Source organism: Oncorhynchus gorbuscha, linkage group LG11 (genome assembly GCF_021184085.1).
Source record: "Oncorhynchus gorbuscha isolate QuinsamMale2020 ecotype Even-year linkage group LG11, OgorEven_v1.0, whole genome shotgun sequence".
NCBI lineage: Eukaryota > Metazoa > Chordata > Actinopteri > Salmoniformes > Salmonidae > Oncorhynchus > Oncorhynchus gorbuscha.
The window spans coordinates 29,555,685-29,581,094 of NC_060183.1; the positions used below are offsets into that span (position 1 = coordinate 29,555,685).

Here is a 25,410-nt window from a genome sequence, read left to right on the forward strand (position 1 = left end):
GTGTTGGCTGTGTGCTTAGGGTTGTTGTCCTGTTGGAAGGTAAACCTTTGCCCCAGTATTAGGTCCTGAGCGCTCTGGAGCAGGTTTTCATCAAGGATCTCTCTGTACTTTGCTCCATTCATCTTTCCTGAATAGACTCCCAGTCCCTGCTGCTGAAAAACATCCCCACAACATGATGCTGCAACCACCATGCTTCACCGTAGGGATGGTGCCAGGTTTCCTCCAGATGTGATGCTTGGCATTCAGTCAAAATAGTTCAATCTTGGTTTAATCAGACCAGAGAATCTTGTTTCTTATAGTCTGAGAGTAGGTGCCTTTGGCAAACTCCATGCTGGCTGTAGTGCCTTTTACTGAGGAGAGGTTTCCGTCTGGCCACTCTACCATAAAGGCCTGATTGGTGGAGTGCATCAGAGATGGTTGTCCTTCTAGAAGGTTCTCCCATCTCTACAGAGGAACTCTACAGCTCTTTCAGTGACCATCGGGTTCTTGGTCACCTCCCTGACCAAGGCCCTTCTCCCTCGATTGCTTACTTTGGCCAGGTGGCCAGTTCTAGAAAGAGTCTTGGTGGTTCCATACTTCTTCCATTTAATAATAATAGACACCACTGTTTTCTTGGACCTTCAATGCTGCGGACATTTTTTGGCACCCTTCCTCAGATCTGTGCCTCGATACAATCCTGTCTCGGGCTCTACAAACAATTCCTTTGACCTCATGGCTTGGTTTTTGCTCTGGCACTGTCAACTGTGGGACCTTGTATAAACAGGTGTGTGCCTTTTCAAATCATGTCCAATCAATTGAATTTACCACAGGTGGACTCCAATCAAGTTGTAGAAACATCTCAAGGATGATCAATAGAAACAGGATGCACCTGCGCTCAATTTCGAGTCTCATAGCAAAGGGTCTGAATACTGATGTAGATAAAAAATTTAATTGAAAACATTTCTATAAACCTGTTTTCACTTTGTCATTATGGGGTATTGTGTGTACATTGCAGAGGATTATTTATTTAATCCATTTTAGAATAAGGCTGTAACGTAACAAAATGTGGAAAAGGTCAAGGGGTCTGGACACTTCTGTAACTCAGAAGGCACTGTAACTCAGAATCTACACACCACAAACAACACATAAGCGTGACACTATTGGTCTATCAACCTATAATGGGGGTGGCTACACCAGAAGCAGGAAATGAAAGCAATCGTTTTTGTAACAATTGTGTATGATTCAGAGCGTGAAAAGACGGTTCAACAAAGAGAGCCATGTGTTTTGCTTCACAATGCTTCAGATGTCTCATTTGGGGTTTGTTTCAAATCTGACTACTCTTGCGCAAGACAAATGTTCTTCAAAATATTGTGTGTGCATCTTTTACTTACCTCTCCCATTTCAGGAGAGCGGACATGCGCTTCTCATCAGTTCACCTGCCCCCCTCCATGGCGTCCTGGCCACCCGCGCTGTATCCCTCTGAGCTATGTGTGTGATGGGGAGAAGGACTGTGCCGACGCAGCTGATGAACTTCAAAACTGCCCCAACCGCACCTGCCACATGAATGAGTTCGCCTGCGCCAATGGCCTGTGTATCCTCGTCCCCTTCCAGTGAGTTTGTGTGTGTGTCAGTCACATACTGTAAAAATAAGGTGTGTGTGTTTTTTTGTTCCTATCCTTGTGGGGACCAGAAGTCCTCCCAAGGATAGGAAAACAAGGGAAATTCAGAAAAGTGGGGACATTTCACCAGTCCCCACAAGGAAAAAGGCTATGTTAGGCTTAGGGGTTAGTGTTATAATTAGGGTTAGGGTAAGAATTAGGGTTAGGGAAAATAGGATTTTGAATGGGAATCAGTTGTTTGGTCCCCACACAACGTGTGTGTTTTGTGCAAATTTGCCTCTGTATCTGATCTGGCCTTCAGATCTATAAATCACATTCATCCCAACCAATCAGGGCGCTTGGACGCACTTTAGGGCTCCGCCTCCTATCACTTCACGTTAGTGCCCGGAATATACCATCCCAAGAACAAGCAGGTTTTGTGTTGCAGACGGACCTTTGGACAACTGAAGTGTCCATTGACAAGTGTGTGTTGGGAATGTTATTGTGCTAATAGGGGGTGCAATAGTATTCAGTTACGGTAACTTATTGTGCAGTGTACTGTAACAGTGTAGATAAGTTTGCAAGTAAGAAGTTGCAGTGTTGTTTGCTAGGTCTCGTGTTAATGCTAGCTCCAGTTACTTTGTATGTACCCTGCCCTGTGCATGCTACTTCGTCTAGTATCGTTATTCATTGCTACAAGTGTGTTTATTGAGTCCGACTAGCCTACTCATTAGTAAGTATAAGCAATGTGTTGTATTATTTGCATGCCCCTGCTGCAATATGTTGATATTATATGCATGCTACCGCTGCAGTATATTTATATCTGCAATATGTATAGCCTCTTGTGTTACTTGTATAGTAGCTGGTGTCATTCTACAGATTCTAGAAGTTCCCAGAATGTTCCAGGTCTTTCTGTGCGCAAGCACATGTGCACTAGGCCTAAGTTAAGATCTCAACCAGGCCAGAGAGAGAGCCATAAAGCTCCATGGCCTTATCCTTCTATTTCTCTCTCTCTCTGGACATGTACAGTGCCTTTGCAAAAGTATTCAGACCCCTTGGATTTCTTCACATTTTATTGTGTTACAAAGTGGGATTAAAACGTATTTGTCATTTTCTGTCAACATTCTTCACAAGAATACTGTAATGGTTACTGTAATGATTAGCCATGAAGTGCTATCAAAGACTGGTCATGGCTCACATCAACACCATCATGACGGAAACCCTAGACCCACTCTAAATCGCATACCGCCCCAACAGATCCGCAGATGACACAATCTCAATCGCACTTCACACTGCCCTTTCCCACCTGGACAAAAGGAACACCTATGTGAGAATGCTGTTCATTGACTATAGCTCAGCATTCAACACCATAGTGCCCACAAAGCACATCATTAAGCTAAGGACCATTGGACTAAACACCTCCCTCTGCAACTGGATCCTGGACTTGATGACAGGCCGACCCAGGTGGTAAGGGTAGGCAACAACATATCTGCCATGCTGATCCTCAACACTGGGGCCCCTCAGGGGTGCGTGCTTAGTCCCCTCCTGTACTCCCTGTTCACCCATGACTGCATGGCCAAGCACAACTCCAACACCATCATTAAATTTGCTGACGACACAATGGTGGTAGGCCTGATAACTGACAACGATGAAACAGCCTATAGGAAGGAGGTCCCAGGACAACAACCTCTCCCTCAATGTGAGCAAGACAAAGGAACTGATCGTGGACTACAGGAAAAGGAGGGCCGAACAGGCCCCCATTAACATCGGCGGGGCTGAAGTGGAGCGGGTCGAGTTTCAAGTTCCTTGGTGTCCACATCACCACAAACTAACATGGTCCAAACATACCAAGACAATTGTGAAGAGGGCACAACAATACCTTTTCCCCGTCAGGAGACTGAAACGATTTGGCATGGGTCCCTAGATCCTTATAGTTCAACAGCTGCACCATCGAGAGCATCCTGACCGGTTGCATCACCTCTTGGTATGGCAACTGCTCGGGATCTGACCGTAAGGCACTACAGGGTAGTGCGTACGGCCCAGTACATCACTGGGGCCAAGCTTCCTGACATCCAGGAACTACAGTTGAAGTCGGAAGTTTACATACACTTAGGTTGAAGTCATTCAAATTCGTTTTTCAACCACTCCACAAATTTCTTGTTAACAAACTATAGTTTTGGCAAGTCGGTTAGGCCATCTACTTTGCATGACACAAGTAATTGTTCATTGTAATCCAACAATTGTAACTGTAATCCAACAATTGTTTACAGACAGATTATTTCACTTATAATTCACTGTATCACAATTCCAGTGGGTCAGACGTTTACATACACTAAGTTGACTGTGCCTTTAAACAGCTTGGAAAATTCCAGAAAATGATGTCATGGCTTTAGGAGCTTTTGATAGGCTAATTGACTTCATTTGAGTCAATTGGAGGTGTACCTGTGGATGTATTTCAAGGCCTACCTTCAATTTCAGTGCCTCTTTGCTTGATATCATGGGAAAATCAAAAGAAATCAGCCAAGACCTCAGATAAAAAAATTGTAGACCGCCACAAGTCTGGTTCATCCTTGGGAGCAATTTCAAAATGCCTGAAGGTACCACGTTCATCGGTACAAACAATAGTACGCAAGTATAAACACCATGGGACCACACAGCCATCATACCACTCAGGAAGGTGACGTGTTCTGTCTCCTAGGAGACAAATATACTTTGGTGCGAAAAGTGTAAATCAATCCCAGAACGACAGCAAAGGACCTTGTGAAGATGCTGGAGGAAACAGGTACAAAAGTATCTATATCCACAGTAAAACAAGTTCTATATCGACATAACCTGAAAGCTTCTCAGCAAGGAAGAAGCCACTGCTCAAAACCACTATAAAAAACCATGAAGCACGAACCATGAAGCACGAAGGTGGCAGCATCATGTTGTGGGGGTGCTTTATCGCAGGAGGGACTGGTGCACTTCACAAAATAGATGGCATCATGGGGGAGGAAAATTACGTGGATATATTGAAGCAACATCTCAAGTCATCAGTCAGGAAGTTAAAGCTTGGTCGCGAATGGGTCTTCCAAATGGACAATGACCCCAAGCATACTTCCAAAGTTGTGGCAAAATGGCTTAAGGACAACAAACTCAAGGTATTGGAGTGGCCATCACAAAGCCCTGACCTCAATCCCATGGAAAATGTGTGCGCAGAACTGAAAAAGCTTGTGCGATCAAGGAGGCGTACAAACTCGACTCAGTTACACCACCTCTGTCAGGAGGAAAGGACCAAAATTCACCCAACTTATTGTGGAAGCTTGTGGAAGGCTACCTGAAATGTTTGACCCAAGTCAAACCATTTTAAAACAATGCTACGAAATGCTAATTGAGTGTATGTAAACTTCTGACTCACTGGGAATGTGATTAAAGAAATAAAAGCTAAAATAAATAATTCTCTCAACTTAAAATAAAGTGATCCTAACTGACCTCATACAGGGAATTTTTACTAGGATTCAATGTCAGGAATTGTGAAAACTGAGTTTTAATGTATTTGGCTAAGGTGTATGTAAACTTTCGACTTCAACTGTATATACTAGGTGGTGTCAGAGGAAGGCCCAAAAATGGTCAAAGACTTCAGTCACTCAAGTTTAAGACTGTTTTCTCTACTACCGTACGGCAAACTGTACCGGAGCACCAAGTCTAAGTCCAAACGGCTACTTAATAAACCTTTTCTGGCTAGGGGTTCCGCTAGCGGAACGTTTCGACAACATCTGGTGAAGTGGCAGAGCGCGAAATTCAAAACAAATTATTAGAAATATTTAACTTTCATACATTCACAAGTGCAATACACCAAATTAAAGCTTAACTTCTTGTTAATCTAGCCATCATGTCAGATTTCAAAAGGGCTTTACCGCGAAAGCACACCATGCGATTATGTTAGGACAGCACCTAGCCACAAAAACCATACAGCCATTTTCCAGCCAAGGAGAGAGCTCGCAAAAGTCAGAAATTGCAATTCAATTAATCACTAGCCTTTGATGATCTTCATCTGGTGGCACTCCCATGACTCTATGTTACACAATAAATGTATGTTTTGTTCAATGAAATCCCTCTTTATACCCAAAAACCTCAGTTTAAATTGGCGCGTTATGTTCAGTAATGCATTGTCTCAACTAACATCCGGTGAAATTGCAGAGAGCCAAATCAAATTACAGAGATACTCATCATAAACATTGATGATACAAGTGTTATACATAGGATTAAGAAACTTCTTGTTAATCTAGCCGCTGTGTCAGATTTCAAAAAGGCTTTACGGTTAAAGCAAACCATGCTATTATCTGAGGACAGCACCCCATCAAACAAAGACAGACAATCATAATTCAACCCACCAGGCATGACACGAAACTCAGAAATAAAGATATAATTCATGCCGTACCTTTGACGAGCTTCTTCTGTTGGCACTCCAATATGTCCCATGTACACATCACAAAGCGTCCTTTTTTCGATTAATCCCGTAGTTATATATCCAAAATGTCCATTTATTTGGTGCGTCTGATCCAGAAAAACACCGGTTCCAACTCGCGCAACATGACTACAAAATATCTCATAAGTTACCTGTAATCTTTGTCCAAACATTTTTTCAAACAACTTTCCTAATACAACTTTAGGTATTTTTTTACATAAATAATCGCTCAAATTTAAGACGAGACAAACTCTCTTCAATACCGGAGGAAAACAAAGTGGAGCGTGCTTTTCAGAACATGCGCCTCTATCAAACAGTACACTTCACTCGACCCTCATTCTGAACAGGGCTACTTCTTCATTTCTCAAAGGAAAAACATCAACCAATTTTTAAAGACTGTTGATATCCAGTGGAAGCGAAAGGAACTGCAAGCAACTTCCAGATTCCCAATCCATTGAAAAGAGAGAGACCTAAAAAATAAAATCCTGGATGGTTTGTCCTCGGGGTTTCGCCTGCCAAATAAGTTCTGTTATACTCACAGACATCATTCAGACAGTTCAGTGTTTTCTATCCAAATCTACTAATACTATGCATATCATATCTTCTGGGCCTGAGTAGCAGGCAGTTTACTTTGGGCACGCTTTTCATCCGGATGTGAAAATACTGCCCCCTAGAACGGAAAGGTTAACAGCTTCTACCCCAAAGCCATAAGATGCTGAACAATTAATCAAATGGCCACCCGGACTATTTACATTCACCCCCACCCCCCTTTGTTTTTACACTGCTGCTACTTGCTGTCTATCTATGCATAGTCCCTTTACAAATTACCTCGACTAACCTGTACCCCTGCACATTGGCTTGGTACCGGGACCCCCTGTATATAGCCTTGTTATTGTTATGTTGGAACCTGTGGGCTTGTAAGTAAGCATTTCACGGCAAGGTCTACAATACCTGTTGTACTAGTCGTTGCATAAATATTCAGCTCCCTGAGTTAGTACATGTTAGAAATACCTATACTAGTGTATAATCCACAGCATAATTATTAACTTGGCCATACTTTAAGAGTTTTAAAGCGTGGATACTTTATTGTTTTGTTTCCCCTTTTAAAACCACACAACAATATACAGTGGGGAGAACAAGTATTTGATACACTGCTGATTTTGCAGCATCAGACCACATGAACTTCTCCCATTCCTCCTCTGGATCATCCAGATGGTCATTGGCAAACTTCAGACGGGCCTGGACATGCGCTGGCTTGAGCAGGGGGACCTTGCGTGCGCTGCAGTATTTTAATCCAGGACGGCGTAGTGTGTTACTAATGGTTTTCTTTGAGACTGTGGTCCCAGCTCTCTTCAGGCCATTGACCAGGTCCTGCCATGTAGTTCTGGGCTGATCCCTCACCTTCCTCATGATCATTGATGCCCCACGAGCTGAGATCTTGCATGGAGCCCCAGACCGAGGGTGATTGACCGTCATCTTGAACTTCTTCCATTTTCTAATAATTGCGCCAACAGTTGTTGCCTTCTCACCAAGCTGCTTGCCTATTGTCCTGTAGCCCCTCCCAGCATGTGCAGGTCTATAATTTTATCCCTGATGTTCTTACACAGCTCTCTGGTCTTGGCCATTGTGGAGAGGTTGTAGTCTGTTTGATTGAGTGTGTGGACAGGTGTCTTTTACACAGGTAACGAGTTCAAATAGGTGCAGTTAATACAGGTAATGAGTGGAGAACAGGAAGGATTCTTAAAGAAAAACTAACAGGTCTGTGAGAGACGGAATTCTTACTGGTTGGTAGAATGCAATAAATAAAATGCAAATTACTTAAAAATCATACAATGTGATTTTCTGGATTTTTGTATTAGATTACGTCTCTCACAGTTGAAGTGTACATTTGATACAAATTACAGACCTCTACATGCTTTGTAAGTAGGAAAACCTGCAAAATCGGCAGTGTATCAAATACTTGTTCTCCCCACTGTAAATAACTTCTAATGGAATCCACTGTGTCTGTGCGTGTGTGGCATGGGCCTCAACATCATGTTCTGACCGGACAACACTAGGGTTGTGCAGTATGACGATTTTCATATCGTCATTCCGTAGCCCCCTCTTCCCAGGATTTACGGTATTACCGGCTTGGTACACAAAGGGGGTGCCAAAAACAGCAAAAAATCCCATTGGGCATCTATTACCAAAATTCTAACAAAATTAGCAAAAGTATTAGCGAATTCCCATGGAGACTGCTAGCTAAAGATGCTAACGAGCGCAAACAAATATAAACAAATTGCAATGACCGCCAATCCAAATCATGAAGTTATACATACAATATATAGTTTGGAGCTACTGAATGTCAGAATTCTTAGTTTTTTCACACAGGAAAAATATATATAATGAGTTCATGCTGCATTTTGGAAACGCAAATGTTAAATTCTTATTGTAATTTCTGCTCGGCATCAGACACATTTTGTGCTTCAGTTGCAATTCTCCACTTGGATGAGAATTCATGAACGGTGTCATTCGATCAGCAAACAGCGCTCTGACTGATAGATACTTTTCTCTTGGTTTAGCCAGCCTACTTTTCTCTGTTAAAATTAAAGATGACCTTACAAAACATTAGGAAATGTAGCTGGCTACATTCTTTCTGTGATAAACATTTTTATTTATTTAACTAGGCAAGTCAGTTAAGAACAAATTCTTATTTACAATGATGGCCTAGGATCAGTGGGTTAACTGCCTTCTTCAGGGGCAGAACAGATTTTTGACCTTGTCAGCTCAAGAATTTGATCTAGCCACCTTTCGGTTACTGGACCAACGCTCTAACCACTAGGCTACCTGCTGCCCCAATATATGATGGCCATGCATCGTTTTAGCAAAAAATACCATGCTTTTTCATTGTAAGCTCATTTACTTGTGACTGCCAGCTAAATAGCGTTGCACTTCTGTTAGCTTAATTTTCATCAGATTACATTTTCGGCCAAATGTCATGCGCTAATGTATTTTCTGTAAATGAAAATTATAGTTGCAAAAAAACAGTTGACTTTTAATATAAAACGCGACCCGTGTCAATATAAAGCTGGACTCACCTGCTCCCGCTTTCTCCTGTTGTGCTAGTTACAACCTGGCTCAACTGTTAAGGGTAACTATGGTAAGATTCATAATGTAAAATCATGTGATGGGTGAAATGAAGAACCCAATATTCTTTATCTCCTAACAAATTGCACAACTTGACTGCAGGTATTTACTTAAACAGTAGCTACAAATATTACAATTTATTGAAAAACTTCAAAGAAAGAGTTTCAATGGTATTGATGGTATTAAAAAAACATCCCGTTGCTATTTTCAAATAGCCTGTTATACGGTACACCGCCCAAGTCAAGACAGCACAATAATGGGCAGATCTTAGTGAATCAGTTCAAGTGGACTAGCGGGTGAGGGCCACTCAACCATAAAGGCCTGATTTAGTGGAGTGTTACAGAGATGGTTGTCCTTCTGGAAGGTTCTCCCATCTCCACAGAGGAACTCTGGAGCTCTGTCAGAGTGACCATTTGGTTCTTGGTCACCTCCCTGACCAAGGCCCTTCTCCCCCGATTGCTCAGTTTGGCCGGGCGGCCAGATCTAGGAAGAGTCGTGGTGGTTCCAATCTTCTTCCATTTAAGAATGATGGAGGCTACTGTGTTCTTGGGGACCTTCAGAAATGTTTCAGAAATGTTTTGGTACCCTTGCCCAGATCTGTGCCTCAACACAATCCTGTCTCGGAGCTCTACTGACAATTCATTCGACCTCATGCCTTGGTTTTCGCTCTGACATGCACTGTTAACTGTAGGACCTTATAGACAGGTGTGTGCCTTTCCAAATCATGGACACTCAATTGAATTTACCACAGGTGGACTCCAATCAAGTTGCAGAAAGATTTCAAGGATGACCAATGGAAACAGGATGCATCTGAGCTCAATTTCGAGGTTCATTGCAAAGTGTCTGAATAGTTATGGGGTATTGTGTAGAATTATATATTGTGTAGAATTACATCTGTTTTAGAATAAGGATGTAACGTAACAAAATATGGAAAAAGTCAAGGGGTCTGAATACTTTCCGGATGCACTGTATTTTTGTTGAGTGTCTCTCTCTCGTACATTGAAGAGTATGGGTACTTACACAAAGACTTCATACCCCATTGTTTACCTCCTCTCCTGTTAGCTGTGACCGAGTCAATGACTGCGGGGACGGCAGCGACGAGTTGGACTGTTCCTACGACACCTGCACCAGCTACCAGTTCACCTGCCAAAACGGCGCCTGCATCCCAGCCACCTTTGCCTGCGATGGCGAGGCCGATTGTCTGGACGGTTCTGACGAGGCAGAAGGCTTGTGCAGCACCCCCCAGCCTACCTGTTCCCCGGGAGAGTACTTGTGCAAGTCGGGCGAGTGTATTGACACCCACAAGGTCTGCAACTCGCAGAAGGACTGCTCGGATAACAGTGATGAGAAGGGATGCGGTAAGATCTCTCGTACAGCGAAGGATGTAACACAATGCGGAAGGGATAGATTTATTTCCTTTGAGTGAATGGAGGTTGTGACAGTTGTACAATAGGTATGCGAATGTAACCACACTAAATTTATGATATTTCAAGACGTACACTGTTTTTGGTGTAGGAAATACTGTAAGTATGTGGAGTAGGAAATTAGTATTTGCAGTAAGAACATAAAATAATTTAGAGTAGGAAAAGGGAACTTTGATTTGGATTCCTAGATTAATCTTACAGAACTCATCCTACCTCTCTCTATCTCCTTTCCTCTCTACTCTGTGCAGGAATTAACGAATGCCAAGATCCGTCGGTCCACAAGTGTGCCCAGGTCTGCACCGACACCCTAACAGGTTACTACTGCTCGTGTAATGCCGGCTACCACCTCATGCCTGATGGTAAGGCGTGCGCAGACCTGGACGAGTGCCGCGACACGCCCGCCGTCTGTAGCCAGATCTGCGAGAACTCCGCCGGCTCCTTCCACTGCAAATGCGCCCCGGGCTACGTGCGTGAGCCAGACGGGCGCACGTGCCGCCAGAACAGCGCCATCGCCCCTTATCTTTTGTACAGTAATCTTTATTACATTCGTAATTTGACGACTGACGGTTCGCAGCTGAGCGTGGTTCTGCAAGGACTGTCGAATGTGGTGGCGCTGGATTTTGACCATTACGAAAAGAGGCTGTACTGGTTGGATGCGGGAATGGTGCGGATTGAGAGGATGCGATTCGACGGCAGTGAGAGGGAGACGATAGTGGATAACAACGTGGTAGGGGCTGAGGGAATAGCGGTGGATTGGGTTGGCAGGTGAGTGAAGGGGGAGGGGTATCAGAGCTTTATTGTAATTTTAAAATCATTGGCCTCATGGGCGACGCAGTTTCCTTAATCTCCAGCACCTCAATTGGAAAGGACAGGTGAGGGAAAACTATGAGTGTGAATAATTTCATGATGCATTGTGTTGTGTTCAAAAGCTTAATTAATCTGTCTCACAATTCACATTTTGATTATAGCCTACAGTTGGCTTATAATGACCCATTTGTATCTCCTTACAATTATATGTTTCATAGCAAAAGGTCTATATATACAGTGGAAAGAAAAAGTTTGTGAACCCTTTGGAATTACCTCGATTTCTGCATAAATTTGTCATAAAAGTTGATCTGTTCTTCATCTAAGCCACAACAATAGACAAACACAGTCTGTTTAAACTAATGACACATGAACAATTATACATTTTCATTTCTTTACTGAACACACTGTGTAAACATTCCCAGTACAGGGTGTAAAAAATATGTGAACTCCTTTTTGCAGCAATAACCTCAACCAAACATTTTCTGTAGCTGCGAATCAGAACTGCACAATGGTCAGGAGGAATTTTGGATTTTCTTGGGATGTCTGGTGTGAACCACTCTTGAGCTCATGCCACAGCATCTCAATCGGATTGAGGTCAGGACTCTTACAGGGCCTCTCCAGAAGGTGTATATTCTTCTGCTGAAGCCATTCTGTTGTTCATTTACATCTGTGTTTTTTGTCGTCACCCAACTTCTGTTTAAGCTTCAATTGGCGGACAGATAGCCTTACATTCTCCTGCAAAATGTGTTGTTAAACTTGGGAATTCATTTTTCCGTCGATGATAGCAAGCTGGCCAGGCCCTGAGGCAGCAAAGCAGCTCCAAACCATGATGCTCCCCTCCACCATACTTCACAGTTGGGACGAGGTTTTGATGTTGGTGTGCTGTGCCTTTTTTTCTCCACACATAATGTTGTGTGTTCCTTCCAAACAACTCAACTGTAGTTTCATCTGTCCACAGAATATTTTGCCAACATCCAGGTGCTCTTTTGCGAACCTCGGACGTGCAGTAATGTTTTTTTGGACAGCAGTGGCTTCTTCCATGGTGTCCTCCCATGAACACCATACTTGTTTAGTTTTCTACATATAGTAGACTCGTCAACAGAGAAGTTAGCATGTTCCAGAGATTTCTGTAAGTCTTTTGCTGACACTCTAGGATTCTTCTTTAACCTCATTGAACATTCTGCGCTGTGCTCTTGCAGTCATCTTTGCGGGACGGCCACTCCTAGGGAGAGTAGCAACAGTGCTGAACTTTCTCCATTTGTAGATCATTTGTTTTACTATAGACTGATGAACATTAAAGTTTTTAGAGATACTTATGTAACCATTTTCAGCTTTATGGAAGTTAACAATTCTTAATCTTAGGTCTTTGAGATCTCTTTTGTTCAATGCATGGTTCACATCAGGCAATGCTTCTTGTGAATAGCAAACTCAAATTTTGTGAGCGTTTTTATAGGGCAAAACCGCTGTTCTAACCAACATCTCCAACCTTGTCTCCAGGTTAGCGGACTCCTGACTCCAATTAGCTTTTGGAGAAGTCATTAGCCTAGGGGTTCACATACTTTTCCCAACCTACACTGTGGAAGTTTAAATGATGTATTCAATATAGATAAGAAAAATGCAATAATTGGTATGTTATTAGTTTAAGCACACTGTGTTCATCTATGGTTGTGACTTAGATGAAGATCAGATTCACATACTTTTTCTTGCCAATGTATGATATTATATCTATGCACATGTCCATAGTCATTCTTGTATGTTTATGTGTGTGTATCCCAAAGGAAGCTCTACTGGGTAGACGGTTACTACGGCTCTCTCCACGTGTCAGAGCTGGATGGTCGTTTCCAGAAGAAGTTGCTGAGTGGCTGCGTGGGACCTAATGCCACCTACTGCTTTGTCCGGCCCCGTGCCGTAGCCGTCAACCCCAAATATGGGTACTAACCAGTGGAGGCTGCTGAGGGGAGGACGGCTCATAATAATGGCTGGAACAGAGCGAATGGCATGGCACCAAACACATGGGAACCACGTGTTTGATGTATTTCAAATCGAATCAAGTTTTATTAGTCACATGCGCCGAATACAACAGGTGTTACACCTTACAGTGAAATGCTCACTTACGAGCCCCTAACCAACAACGCAGTTATAAAAATATATGAATAATAACTAAAAGTAACAAGGAATTAAAGAGTGGCAGTAAAATAACAATAGCGAGACTATATACAGGTGGGTACCGGTACAGGACTAATGTGCGGGGGCACCTGTGTGTTGAGGTAATATGTACATGTAGGTAGAGTCATTAAAGTGACTATGCATAGATGATAACAACAGAGAGTAGCAGCGGTGTAAAAGAGGGGGGGGGCAATGCAAATAGTCTGGGTAGCCATTTGATTAGGTGTTCAGGAGTCTTATGGCTTCGGGATAGAAGCTGTTTAGAAGCCTCTTGGACCTAGACTTGGCGCTCCAGTACCGCTTGCCATGTGGTAGCAGAGAGAACAATCTATGACTAGGGTGGCTGGAGTCTTTGACACTTTAGGGCCTTCCTCTGACACCGCCTGGTACTGTATAGAAGTCCTGGATGGCAGGAAGCTTGGCCCCAGTTGATACCATTCCACCTATTCTGCTCCAGCTATTACCACAAGCCTGTTCTCCCCAATTAAGGTGCCACCAACCTCCTGTGGTACTGACATACACATGCACGCGCATACACACAAACATATGAGTTCCCACACATCCCCACCTGCACGATAGAGGAAGAGTGGCCATTCTTAATTAATGGCAGATATTGAGGCATTTTTCGATAAACATGACATCTTTGATATATTATTGAGTAATATCAAATTACATCACATTTTTTGTTCCCTTTTTTTAAAATTTACTCTCCATTTGATTCTCCCTGCCTGCAGCTGGCTGTATTGGACAGACTGGGGGGACACCGCCTACATTGGCAGGGTTGGTATGGATGGTACCAACGCCACTGCCCTCATCACCACCAAGCTGGAGTGGCCCAGTGCCCTGACCATTGACTACACCACCAACAAGATCTTCTTCGCCGACTCCCACCTCAATTTCCTAGAGTGAGACATCAACACAACGCTGTCTTCAGAGATGAACTTAATAATTCACTCTTAATACTTTTCTCTGTAGTACTATCGGGCTTTATCATGAAAGTGTCATAGGGCAGAAAAATAAGGCAATATGACCCCATCACATCTATGCCTTGAATATCAGGGTTGAATGAGATCATGTTCAGTTGAAGAAAAAAACACTTGAGGATAAGTAGGTAAGAAAACCCCGAGTAGAGAAAAGGCAATGGAGGAAAAAACTCTTTAGTTAGGAAGAAAGCGAGGAGCCCGGGCCCATCCTTCTCAAGCTTGCCTGTTTGAAGACCAGAGATCATGATCAAAGAGGTCAGACAGGAGCTGCCCTACAGAACATTACATTGATATACATTTTCTTTGTTTATTTGGATCCCCATTGAGCTGTTACAGTCGTGTGTGCACAAAAAAAAAAACATTTAAAAAAACAAAAGACAAGAACAAAATAAAGACAACAGAACAGTACAGTTAAAGCGTATGCCCTCTCTCTAACTCTCTAAAGTTTTGCTGATATGGACGGGGAGAACCGCCACCGGGCCATAGCAGGCTCCCTGCCTCACCCCTTTGCCGTCACCCTGTTTGAAGACTGGGTCTACTGGACTGACTGGAACACCCACACCGTTGAGAAGGCCCACAAGTACACTGGCACCGGCCGCGTCGTCATGGGCAACAACACACACCGGCCAAACGACATCCATGTATACCATCCCTACAGGCAGCCTCGCAGTATGTATAGTACTGTGCCCTTTGACCCTTTGGAATTCCCATACATTGCTTGCTTCATTTTCATTTGTATACACCACTGTTGTACTTGTCTTTCCTGCACTCATATTTGTATTTTCTTACTGGCCCTATTTTTACAGATAGCAGCTTATTTAAAATACATTTTTTACTTGCAATGACTTTGATATGTGGTTGTTTTCCTCTACCCTAGTTGAATGCACTTAATGGATAACAGCATTTGCTGAATGGCTTGAATGTCCATCGGGACAATATTATTAGCTTTCCATCATAGATGCGTCCATTCTTATGGCTGCTGATTGGTGTTTCCTAGGCGATAACCCTTGTGCAACACACCACCTAACCTGTAGCCACCTGTGTCTGATTGGTCCTGGCGGGACCAGCGCTACGTGTGAGTGTCCAGACCACTTCATTGGCCTCTCCGTGGGCTTCAAGGTCCAGTGTGTGGCCGATTGTTCCAGCACCCAGTTCCGCTGCGGAGACAACGAGAAGTCAGTCTGAATTTATGTCACTTTTGTCACTTATCAGGAATATTTGTTTTCCATGTAGTATCATTTGAATCAGTTTTTGGGGGATCAGATACTGATACAACCGTATAATTTAGGGCTTTTCACACTACCAAGCTGAGCCAAACTAAGTTGTACTAAGCTTGCTTGAAAAGGACAATGTGAAATATTTGAGCGAGCACAGTTTGGTTCGGTGAGTGTGGAAAAGGGTATTTGGAGCCATGTGACTATTTGCTTGATAACTTGTGTGGTTGCACAGTTGTCTAAATTCATTAAGTGAGTGAGTTAACTCTTTACTCTCCCACCTCCCTCCACCTCTCCTTCTCATCCCCTAGGTGTGTCTCCATCTGGTGGAAGTGTGATGGTCAGTCCGACTGTGGTGACGGGTCCGACGAACCCCTCACCTGCCCGCCCCGCTACTGTCCAATTGGTCAGTTCCAGTGCCAGGATGGGAACTGCACTTATCCTGGCTTCCTGTGTGATGGACACGCTGACTGCCGTGACAATTCAGATGAGGATGCTGCCCTCTGCAGTACGAAAACCCTATTCCACCTATTTGTACCATACTACTTCCATCCCATCAGACAATGCAGCGCTTGTTTTCTACTAGCGTCAGAAACACACAGTGTGATTGTTCAACTGCTCTCGTTGCTCTATCTTTCTGTTGTTGTGTTTTTAATTGCGATTACGAACAAACCTTGGGGGGGAGGGGGCAACCCAGTCTGATCCCTCAAGATAAACTAAAACTTTCAGAGATGTGGCCTTAGAATCAAAACACCCAATCCTTCAATCCCTTAGGTGACCACAGGTGTGCAGAAAATCAGTTCCAGTGTAAGAACAAGCAGTGCATCCCTGTGTCACTGCACTGTGACGGCATCATCGACTGTTCTGATGGGAGTGACGAGGATCCTGATGGCTGTGCCCAGAAGACATGCCGACCGGGCCAGTTCACGTGCGCAAACGGAGTGTGTATCCCGCCCAACTATGTGTGTGACGCTCAGAACGACTGCGGAGATGAATCCGATGAGCCCTACGAGATCTGCAGTGAGTTTGCTATGTTTGTATAAGTCTGGATTTTTTCATTCGGTGCTAATTTTGAATTTATGTTTTATGTACCGAAACAGTGGCACTTATAGGATCAGGAGAGAATTGGGCTCCGTCATCTGCATAGTGCTTAATAAATAAATAAACACTGTCTTGCAGAAACACTCACTGCGTCCATCTTTTTTCTCTATCTATCCCTTCATCCCTTTGTCCTCCCTCTGTAGTGGGGCCAGAATATAACTGCGACAAGCTCACAGAGTTCTCCTGTAAGACCAACTACCGCTGTATCCCCACCTGGGCCGTGTGCAATGGCTTCAACGACTGCATCGACAACACTGACGAGCAGAACTGTGGTGTGTGTGTGTGTGTGTGTGTGTGTGTGTGTGTGTGTGTGTGTGTGTGTGTGTGTGTGTGTGTGTGTGTGTGTGTGTGTGTGTGTGTGTGTGTGTGTGTGTGTGTGTGCTGTGTGATATAAGGGCAAAGTTACATTGCCTGAATATGGATACAGAAAATGTATAGCAGGCTACCAATCACATTTCTGTAAGCTCCGGGTCCTGCTTTTTCCTTACATTTCACTAAATAACTTCAAATAGATCATTTCAAACTATTTGACCCCTCATTAACCTGACCCCTGACCTATTCACAGAGGCGTTGACCTGTGACCCCCTGGGGGACTTCCGTTGTGACAACCACCGCTGTGTGCCCATCCGCTGGAAGTGTGACGGCAGCAACGACTGTGGTGACGGCTCTGATGAGAGGGACTGCGGTGAGTAGAGGTCAACTACATAACCATCTAATAGGGATCAACTTCGTAGCCCTCTCATGCGGTTCAACTCTGTAGCCCTCCTAATGGAATTCAACTCCATAGCCATCTAACAGGGTTCAAAGAAATTATGCAAAAAAGGTGGGAAACAAATCAGACTGCTCAGCTGATTTAGTTTACATACTGTAATTTGAGAAATGCTGTGACTAAACTTTAAAAAATAAATGATATTACCAAAATAAGATAAACAACATCAACAATGGGGAAAGAATTGAGCACCTGTTACGTCCGTCGTCGGAATGAGACCAAAGCGCAGCGTGGAAAGTGTACATCTTTCTTTATTTTAGATGAACACCGAAAACACCACAAGCTCAACGACCGTAAAGTTCTGCAGGGCTATACAGCTACTGTGCAAAAACAAGGTCCCACAAACTCAGGTGGAAAACAGGCTGCCTAAGTATGATTCCCAATCAGAGACAACGATAGACAGCTGCCTCTGATTGGGAACCATACCCGGCCAACAAAGAAATAGAAAACTAGAATGCCCACCCAAATCACACCCTGACCTCACCAAATAGAGAAATAAACAGGCTCTCTAAGGTCAGGGTGTGACAGCACCTTACATTTGGTTTTCTGCGCATAATATAATGACTCCATCGTTCATTGAAGTTGATGGATAATTTATAACAAAACTTTTTGATAAAGCCAATCATTAGTAGACTGTATTGTTACCCCTATTTGCCATGTCTTTAACCAAAGCCTAAAGGAGTGTGTGCCCACAGTTGTGGAAGGAAGCTAAAGTAATTCCACCACCAAAAAATAGTAAAGCACCCTTTGTTGGCTCTAACAGCTGCCCAATCAATTCCTGTTCTTAGTAATCTAATGGAGAGAATTGTGTTTGAACAATACAAAACGTTTTTTTTTTTACAAAATAGCAAACTACTGACTTCCAGCATGCATATAGGGAAGGGCACTCAACTTGTACTGCACTGACTCAAATTAATGTATAATAAGATGATAGTTGAAGCTGTATTGTTAGATTTCAGTGCAGCCTCTGATGTTATTGATCATAAAAAACATTTTTTAACTCACTTGTTATGGCTTTACATCACTTGCCGTCACATGGTTGGAGAGTTACTTACAGAACCCAGAGAGTATTCTTCAATGGAAGCTTCTCTAACATCAGATATGTACAGTGCAGGTAGACTTTTAAAATCCACTCAGATTTTTACCTGCCCAAATATATCAAGAATAAGAATATGCATATCCTTGCTTCAGGTCCTGAGCTACAGGCAGTTAGAGTTGGGTATGTCATTTTAGGTGAAAATTGAAAATGGTACTATCCTCATGGTGTTATAATTGAACAAGTTGAAGAAGCTTGAGCTCCTAGGAGAAACATTGGATGGTCAATTGTCATGGTCAAGTCATATTGACAAAATTATTGTGAAGATGGGGGAGGCACAGTATGTCTGTTATAAAAATGTGTTTTTGACACAGATCAACTGTACATGTTGTTCAGGTTTTGACCTAGTCCCATCTTGATTACTGCCAATATGGTCATTTGCAGCAAAGATAGACCTAGCAAAGCTGCAGCTGGCTCAAAACAAACCAGCACGGCTTGCTCTTAACGGCACAAACATACTGTAACTAACATCAACAACAAGCAAGATAGTCTTTCATGGTTGCGGGTTGAGGCGAAGTTGACTATATTACTTCTTGTATTTTTAAGATTTTTTTTGTGTATTGAAAATGCCTAACCACTTGTGTAATATATTTGCATACACTTCAAACAGACGCCACTATGGGTTTCTTCACGGTACCTAAACCAAAAACAGATTTAAAGTGTCGCTCAGTTATGTATAGAGCCATGTCATTGGGCATGGAATGCTCTGTCACCAGAGGGTACTCAGGCAAAAAGCGAGATTAGCTTTAAAAAAACATCTTGTATCACATCGTCTCTGATGCATCGGATCCATCTCCGCAGTCGATCTGATTTAACTGTACTGTATATAAGAATATGAATATATGAAGTGTGTAAATAGTATTTTTGTTGTCTCATGTATATTGTTGGGGGCGGGGCGCACCTGGGAAAGGGGTCCTCATTGCTCGGGACCAGTGACGTCCTGGGTTTTGACCACAACATGACAAAGGCTGTCCTCACGTGCCATCTCTTCAATAGGTTCACGTAAATCTGTTGGGGTTTCTGTCTCCCTGGCTACGGTAAGCGGTAATTTACAGGTCCCAGATTTTCTGTCACCTCGTATGGCCTGTGCCATATTGCCAGGAACTTACTTTCTGCGGTGGGGATTTAAACTAGAACTTTGTCACCGTCATGGAACTCTCGGTGCTGGGTACCCCGATTGTAGGCTTGGGCGCACTGGGCCTTCTCCATATGTTCCCTTACCATTGGCCCACACCTCCTTGGCAAGATCCAGTATGCCGCGTGGATTCCTCCCGTAGAGGAGTTCAAAAGGGGAAAACCCAGTGGAGGCATGGGGCACTTCTCGGATCGAGAACATTAGGTAGGGTAGTAGCTGGTCCCAATTGTTCCCGTCCTGCTCGATGACCTTCCACAGCATTTGTTTGAGTCCATCCATCTGTGGATGAAAGACTGAGGTCCGAATCTGCCTTAGCTGTAGGAGAGCACACAAATATTACATTAGTCAGGACATGGATCTTGTTCGGGATGCCCAGCCGGCTGAAGAGGTGGAATAGTTTCCGGGCGATTCCCTTGGAGACTGCTACCCATAGGGGAATGGGCCTCAGGATATCGGGTGGCATAATCTACTATTACCAAGATGTACCGGTGCCCTCGGGCCATGGCGATGCATTCAAATGGCACTCCGATGATCGGTAGGGGAACCAGCAGTTCCCGGAAAGGTGCATTTGGGGCGGTGATTTGACACTCCAGGCAGCTGCGACAATAGTCTTCCATGGCCCACCTCATCACAGGCCAGTGGAACCGGGCAGCGATCCGTTCCCGCGTCTTCTTCATTTCCAGGTGCGCCCCCAACAAATGAGTGTAGACCAGCTGAAGAACGGTTCCGTCGTACCGGCGGGGCAGCAACAGCACCTCTCAAAGATCCCCCTGATGGTACGACAACTGATACAACAGGTTATTTTTTATTTGGAAATGAGGGTATCGCCAGTCACTCACCCCCGGAAGAAGCTGGCCATCCACCGCTATCACTTGAGCTGCGGCGGCTGGGCGGTCCCAAACTATTCCCTCGGGGCTCAGGGCAGGTGTCTCGACAGGTTCCTCGAAATCAAAGAGGGGAAGCATGGGCTCCTCCTCCGGTTGTTCACCAGGTGAGGTTGGTTCCGACACCCCCTCGGACTCCGGGTCCGTAAACACAGGATTGGCAAATGCTTGCTTCCGGGCCGCGCAGGTGACAGTCCCTCCCCGCTGTTGTCTGTCGCTGGCTCTGACTCTTTTTTTCCCAGCTCATGCCTCCGCAGTGCCACGAACAGAGGACAATCTCGTCCCACGAGGAGGGTACCGGCAACTCAAGTACGGCACACACCACCATTTGGCAGCTACTTTGTGGCATCACGATGGTGGCCTCCCCAGTCGAATACCACTTGGTGTCGCCATGGACATAGGAGACAGACATCTCCTCACCATGCTCGGCCGGATGAACCAGCACGCGCGTTTGTACGAGCGTTACCACACTCACGGAATCCAACAGAGCGTGGGTGTCATGACCATCAACTTTCACCATGACCATAGGTGCTGGTGGTTCACTGTGGGCCCTACAGGAGGTGACGTAGTTTACTGCATGGCCCGGCTCATCTCCGGGGCCCGCTGATGTCATCGACTCTTCTCGAACCCGGCAATTCCATGCGAGGTGTCCCCGGGCCCCACACTCAAAATACCTCCTTTGGTCTTGCTTAACCCGGGATTGTGGGCGGTGGGTCGACTCTCCCCTGGCTCCTTCCGTGTGTCTGCAGTCCTTTAGCATGGCTGACTTCCGGATTGGGAGTACGTAGTGGGGTTGTCCTTCCGTCCCCCCTGACCGCTCACGGACTCGGTCTGCGTCCCCTACAGCAGGGCCTCTGTATTCTGGTGTGTCTCCACAGCTCCCAAGAGGTTCTCCAAGGTCTGGGGCACGCGTAGGCTCACTGTCCTCTTCATGTCGTGAGGTAGTGCCCGTAAGAAGAGATCCGTGACCACTTTGTCGATAACGGGGAGGGTGGCTATGTCAGTTGGGAGCAAAGCCCTGGTGATGCGCAGTAGGTCGCTCATCTGGGCACAGGGGAAGCTTCGCCCATGAACCTCCAGTCGTGGAACAGTTGGGCCCGACAGTGCCAGGCTGTACCTGTAGCAGCTGAGTACCTCCCTCTTGAGACCATCGTAGTTAGCCGTCTATTTAGTGTTGAGGTCATGATACGCCTTTTGGGCATCTCCGGACAGGAACGGGGACAGCGGACTCGCCCACTTCACGTTGGGCCATCTATCAAGGAGTGCTGTCCGTTTCGAACGTACAGAGGTTGGTCTCGATGTCATCATCCTCCGTTAGGTTGATTAAAAACTGATTGGGATGCGATTCGGTCTGCGTTTCTCCTTGCAGCTTCCTGACTTCCTCAAGCAGGCAGATATTCTGTAGACGCTGTTCTTCCAGCATTAGTTTCTGAATGTCCTCTTGGGCCCGAACGAACTGAGCTATCAACTCGTCCATGCTGATACTACGTAAATATTAACCTTGGTCTGACCACATTGTCAAATGCCTGCATTCTCCATCACTTGTGGCAGACCAGGGTTTTGGATCTAGATGTTTACACAGATCAGACATGGACACAAGTGTGATACCTCAGTTTCAAGATTGTTTATTTAAAACTATAAAGAAAAATAAAAGAGATGGGTCTCCTCCAGCACACCTTTTCCGGGTTACCATCTTCTGGGCTCTGGGGAATGCTGTCTCCTCTGCGGTGGAACACCGAGCCCCTCGGTTCTAGCAGACCGTGAGGACGTCTATCCGGTAGCAACCTCTCACTACATCCAAACCTCCCATGTGCTGGCCTTCTGGCAGCTTTATGGGCCCCATACGGGTGGTGAGCAATCAGCCCCTTGATTACTCACAAGCCTCAATCAGTCCCAATTAGTCCTGGCCAGAGGACCCGTCGAGACCTGGCACGTCCAGCAGAAGGAGCCACTGCCGTTGGATGTAGACTCTGTCTGCTTCGACGAGTCTCCCCCTGGTGGCTTGTACACAATACGCCACAATGGAATCGCCTCTTCATTGTTGGTGTTGAGACTGGTGTTTTGCGGGAACTATTGAATGAAGCTGTTGTGATGAGTCTTTCTCAAACTTGTCCTCTTGCTCAGTTGTGAACCGGGGCCTCCCACTCTTTCTATTTTCAGTTAGAGACAGTTTGAGCTGTTCTGTGAAGGGATTAGTACACAGCATTGTACGAGATCTTCAGTTTCTTGTTTCTTGTCAATTTCTCGCATTGAATAGCCTTAATTTCTCAGAACAAGAATAAACTGACAAGTTTCAGAAGAAAGTTCTGTTTCTGGCCATTTTGAGCCTATAATCTAACCCACAAATGCTGATGCACCAGATACTCAACTAGTCTAAAGAAGGCCAGTTTTATTGCCTCTTAAGGCTAATCGAGACGCTAGCGTCTCACCTAGCCACTAGCCCAGGGAAATGCGTAGCGCCAAATCATATAGTACTCGTTAAAACTCAAACTTTCATTAAATCACACATGCAGGGTACTCAAAGCTACACTCGTTGTGAATCGAGCCAACATGTCAGATTTTAAAAATGCTTTTCAGCGAAAGCATGAGAAGCTATTATCTGATAGCATGCAACCCCCGAAATACCCAAAGGGGACGTAAACAAAATAATTAGCGTAGCCGGCGCTACACAAAACGCAGAAATAAAATATAAAACATTCATTACCTTTGACGAGCTTCTTTGTTGGCACTCCAATATGTCCCATAAACATCACAATTGGGTCTTTTTATTTTATTAATTTCGTCCATGTATACCCAAAATGTCCATTTATGAAGCCTGTCTGATCCAGAAAAAACAGCTTTCCAAAACGCAACGTCATTTAAAAAAAAAAAATAAACTTTGCCAAAACACTTCAAACTTCTTTTGTAATCCAACTTTAGGTATTTGTAAACGTTAATAATCAATCAAATTGATCACGGGGCGATCAGTATTCAATAGCAGCAAGTCTTGAAATCATGGTCGATATTCTCTCTTTCATAACTTCCCCCGGTGTACCCTCTGACAGGAAGTGCCTATTTTTCATTTCACCAAGGATTAACTTCAACCTAATTCCCATCACTGGCGACATCGTGTGGACGCTGTAGGAACTGTAAACTGGGCACTATCTATTTTCCCTTGCCATAGACAAATCAGGGACCTCGCGGAGGGATATATATATAGATTTTTTGTGAACAGTTTTTCCTTGGGGTTTTGCCTGCTACACACGTTCTGTTATAGTCACAGACATGATTTAACCAGTTTTAGAAACGTCAGAGTGTTTTCTATCCACAAATACTAATCATATGCATATACTATATTCCTGGCATGAGTAGCAGGCCGTTGAAATTTTGCAGAATTTTTTACAAAAAGTTGAAAAAATGCACCCGATTTTCAAGAGGTTTTAATCAGGGCAACAGTTTTCAGCTGTGCTAGCATAATTGCAAATGGGTTTTCTAATGATCAATTAGCCTTTTAAAATGATACATTTGGATTAGCTAACAACGTGCCATTGGAATGATTGTTGCTGATAATGGGCCTCTGTAGATATTCCATAACTTGTTTGTATTTTATATTTTAAAATCAGCCGTTTCCAGCTACAAAAGTCATTTACAACATTAACAATGTGTTTCTGATCAATTTGATGTTATTCATTTATTTGTTACCCCCTTTTTCTCCCCAATTGGTAGTAGTTACAGTCTTGTCCCATCGCTGCAACTCCCGTACAGACTCAGGAGAGGCAAAGGTTGACAGCCATGCGTCCTCCGATACACAACCCAACCTAGCCGCACTGCTTCTTGACACAACGCACATCCAACCCAGAAGCCAGCCACACCAATGTGTCAGAGGAAACACCTGGCGACCTGTTCAGCGTGCACTGCGCAAGGCCCTCCACAGGAGTCGCAAGTGTGCGAAGAGACAAGGATATCCCTGCCAGCTAAACCCTCCCTAACCCGGACGACGCTGGGCCAATTGTGAGTCGCCCCATGGACCTCCCGGTCGCGGCCGGCTGCGACAGAGCCTGGGCTCGAACCCAGAATCTTTTAGACCACTGCGCCACCCGGGAAGCCAATTTGATGTTATTTTAATGGACAAATAATGTGCTTTTCTTAAACAACAAAAAAGTATATTTCTAAGTGACCCCACACGTGTGTGTGTGTGTGTGTGTGTGTGTGTGTGTGTGTGTGTGTGTGTGTGTGTGTGTGTGTGTGTGTGTGTGTGTGTGTGTGTGTGTGTGTGTGTGTGTGTGTGTGTGTGTGTGTGTGTGTGTGTGTGTGTGTGTGTGTGTGTGTGTGCGTGTGCGTGCGCGCATGCGAGCTATTCGCCGGGAGTCAGAAAGCATGAAGTCTAGGTGTGCCTAATGATGAGGCGCAGGTGTGCGTAATGAAGGTTGCCAGGTGTGCATAATGATGGGTTGCCAGGACAGATGGTTAGCAAACCGGCGACATCGAGCACCGAAGCAGGAGTAGACGTGACAATATAACTCTTATTTTTTCATGTTTTTTTATTGTAAAATCTTATGTTGTTTTTGTCTATTACTGTTCTGTATTTTGTATGTATTTTTGCATTTTATGTGGACCCCAAGAAGAGTAGCTGCTGCATGTGCAGAAGCTAATGGGGATCCTAATTAAATAAACTCCATAACCATCTAATAGTTTTCAACTC

At 44.4% G+C, this 25,410-nt stretch overlaps 1 protein-coding gene across 1 annotated transcript in view; it reads left to right on the plus strand.

Annotated features, from left to right (window-relative positions):
- Positions 1 to 25,410, plus strand: part of lrp2b (low density lipoprotein receptor-related protein 2b) — a 112,027-nt gene that overhangs the window by 62,868 nt on the left and 23,749 nt on the right. Inside the window, 11 exon segments of the mRNA XM_046369298.1 lie at positions 1,385 to 1,589; positions 10,213 to 10,508; positions 10,823 to 11,339; positions 13,160 to 13,312; positions 14,282 to 14,452; positions 14,976 to 15,199; positions 15,528 to 15,705; positions 16,056 to 16,252; positions 16,519 to 16,764; positions 16,989 to 17,117; positions 17,411 to 17,530. Of these exon segments, the coding sequence (XP_046225254.1) occupies positions 1,385 to 1,589; positions 10,213 to 10,508; positions 10,823 to 11,339; positions 13,160 to 13,312; positions 14,282 to 14,452; positions 14,976 to 15,199; positions 15,528 to 15,705; positions 16,056 to 16,252; positions 16,519 to 16,764; positions 16,989 to 17,117; positions 17,411 to 17,530 (2,436 nt within the window).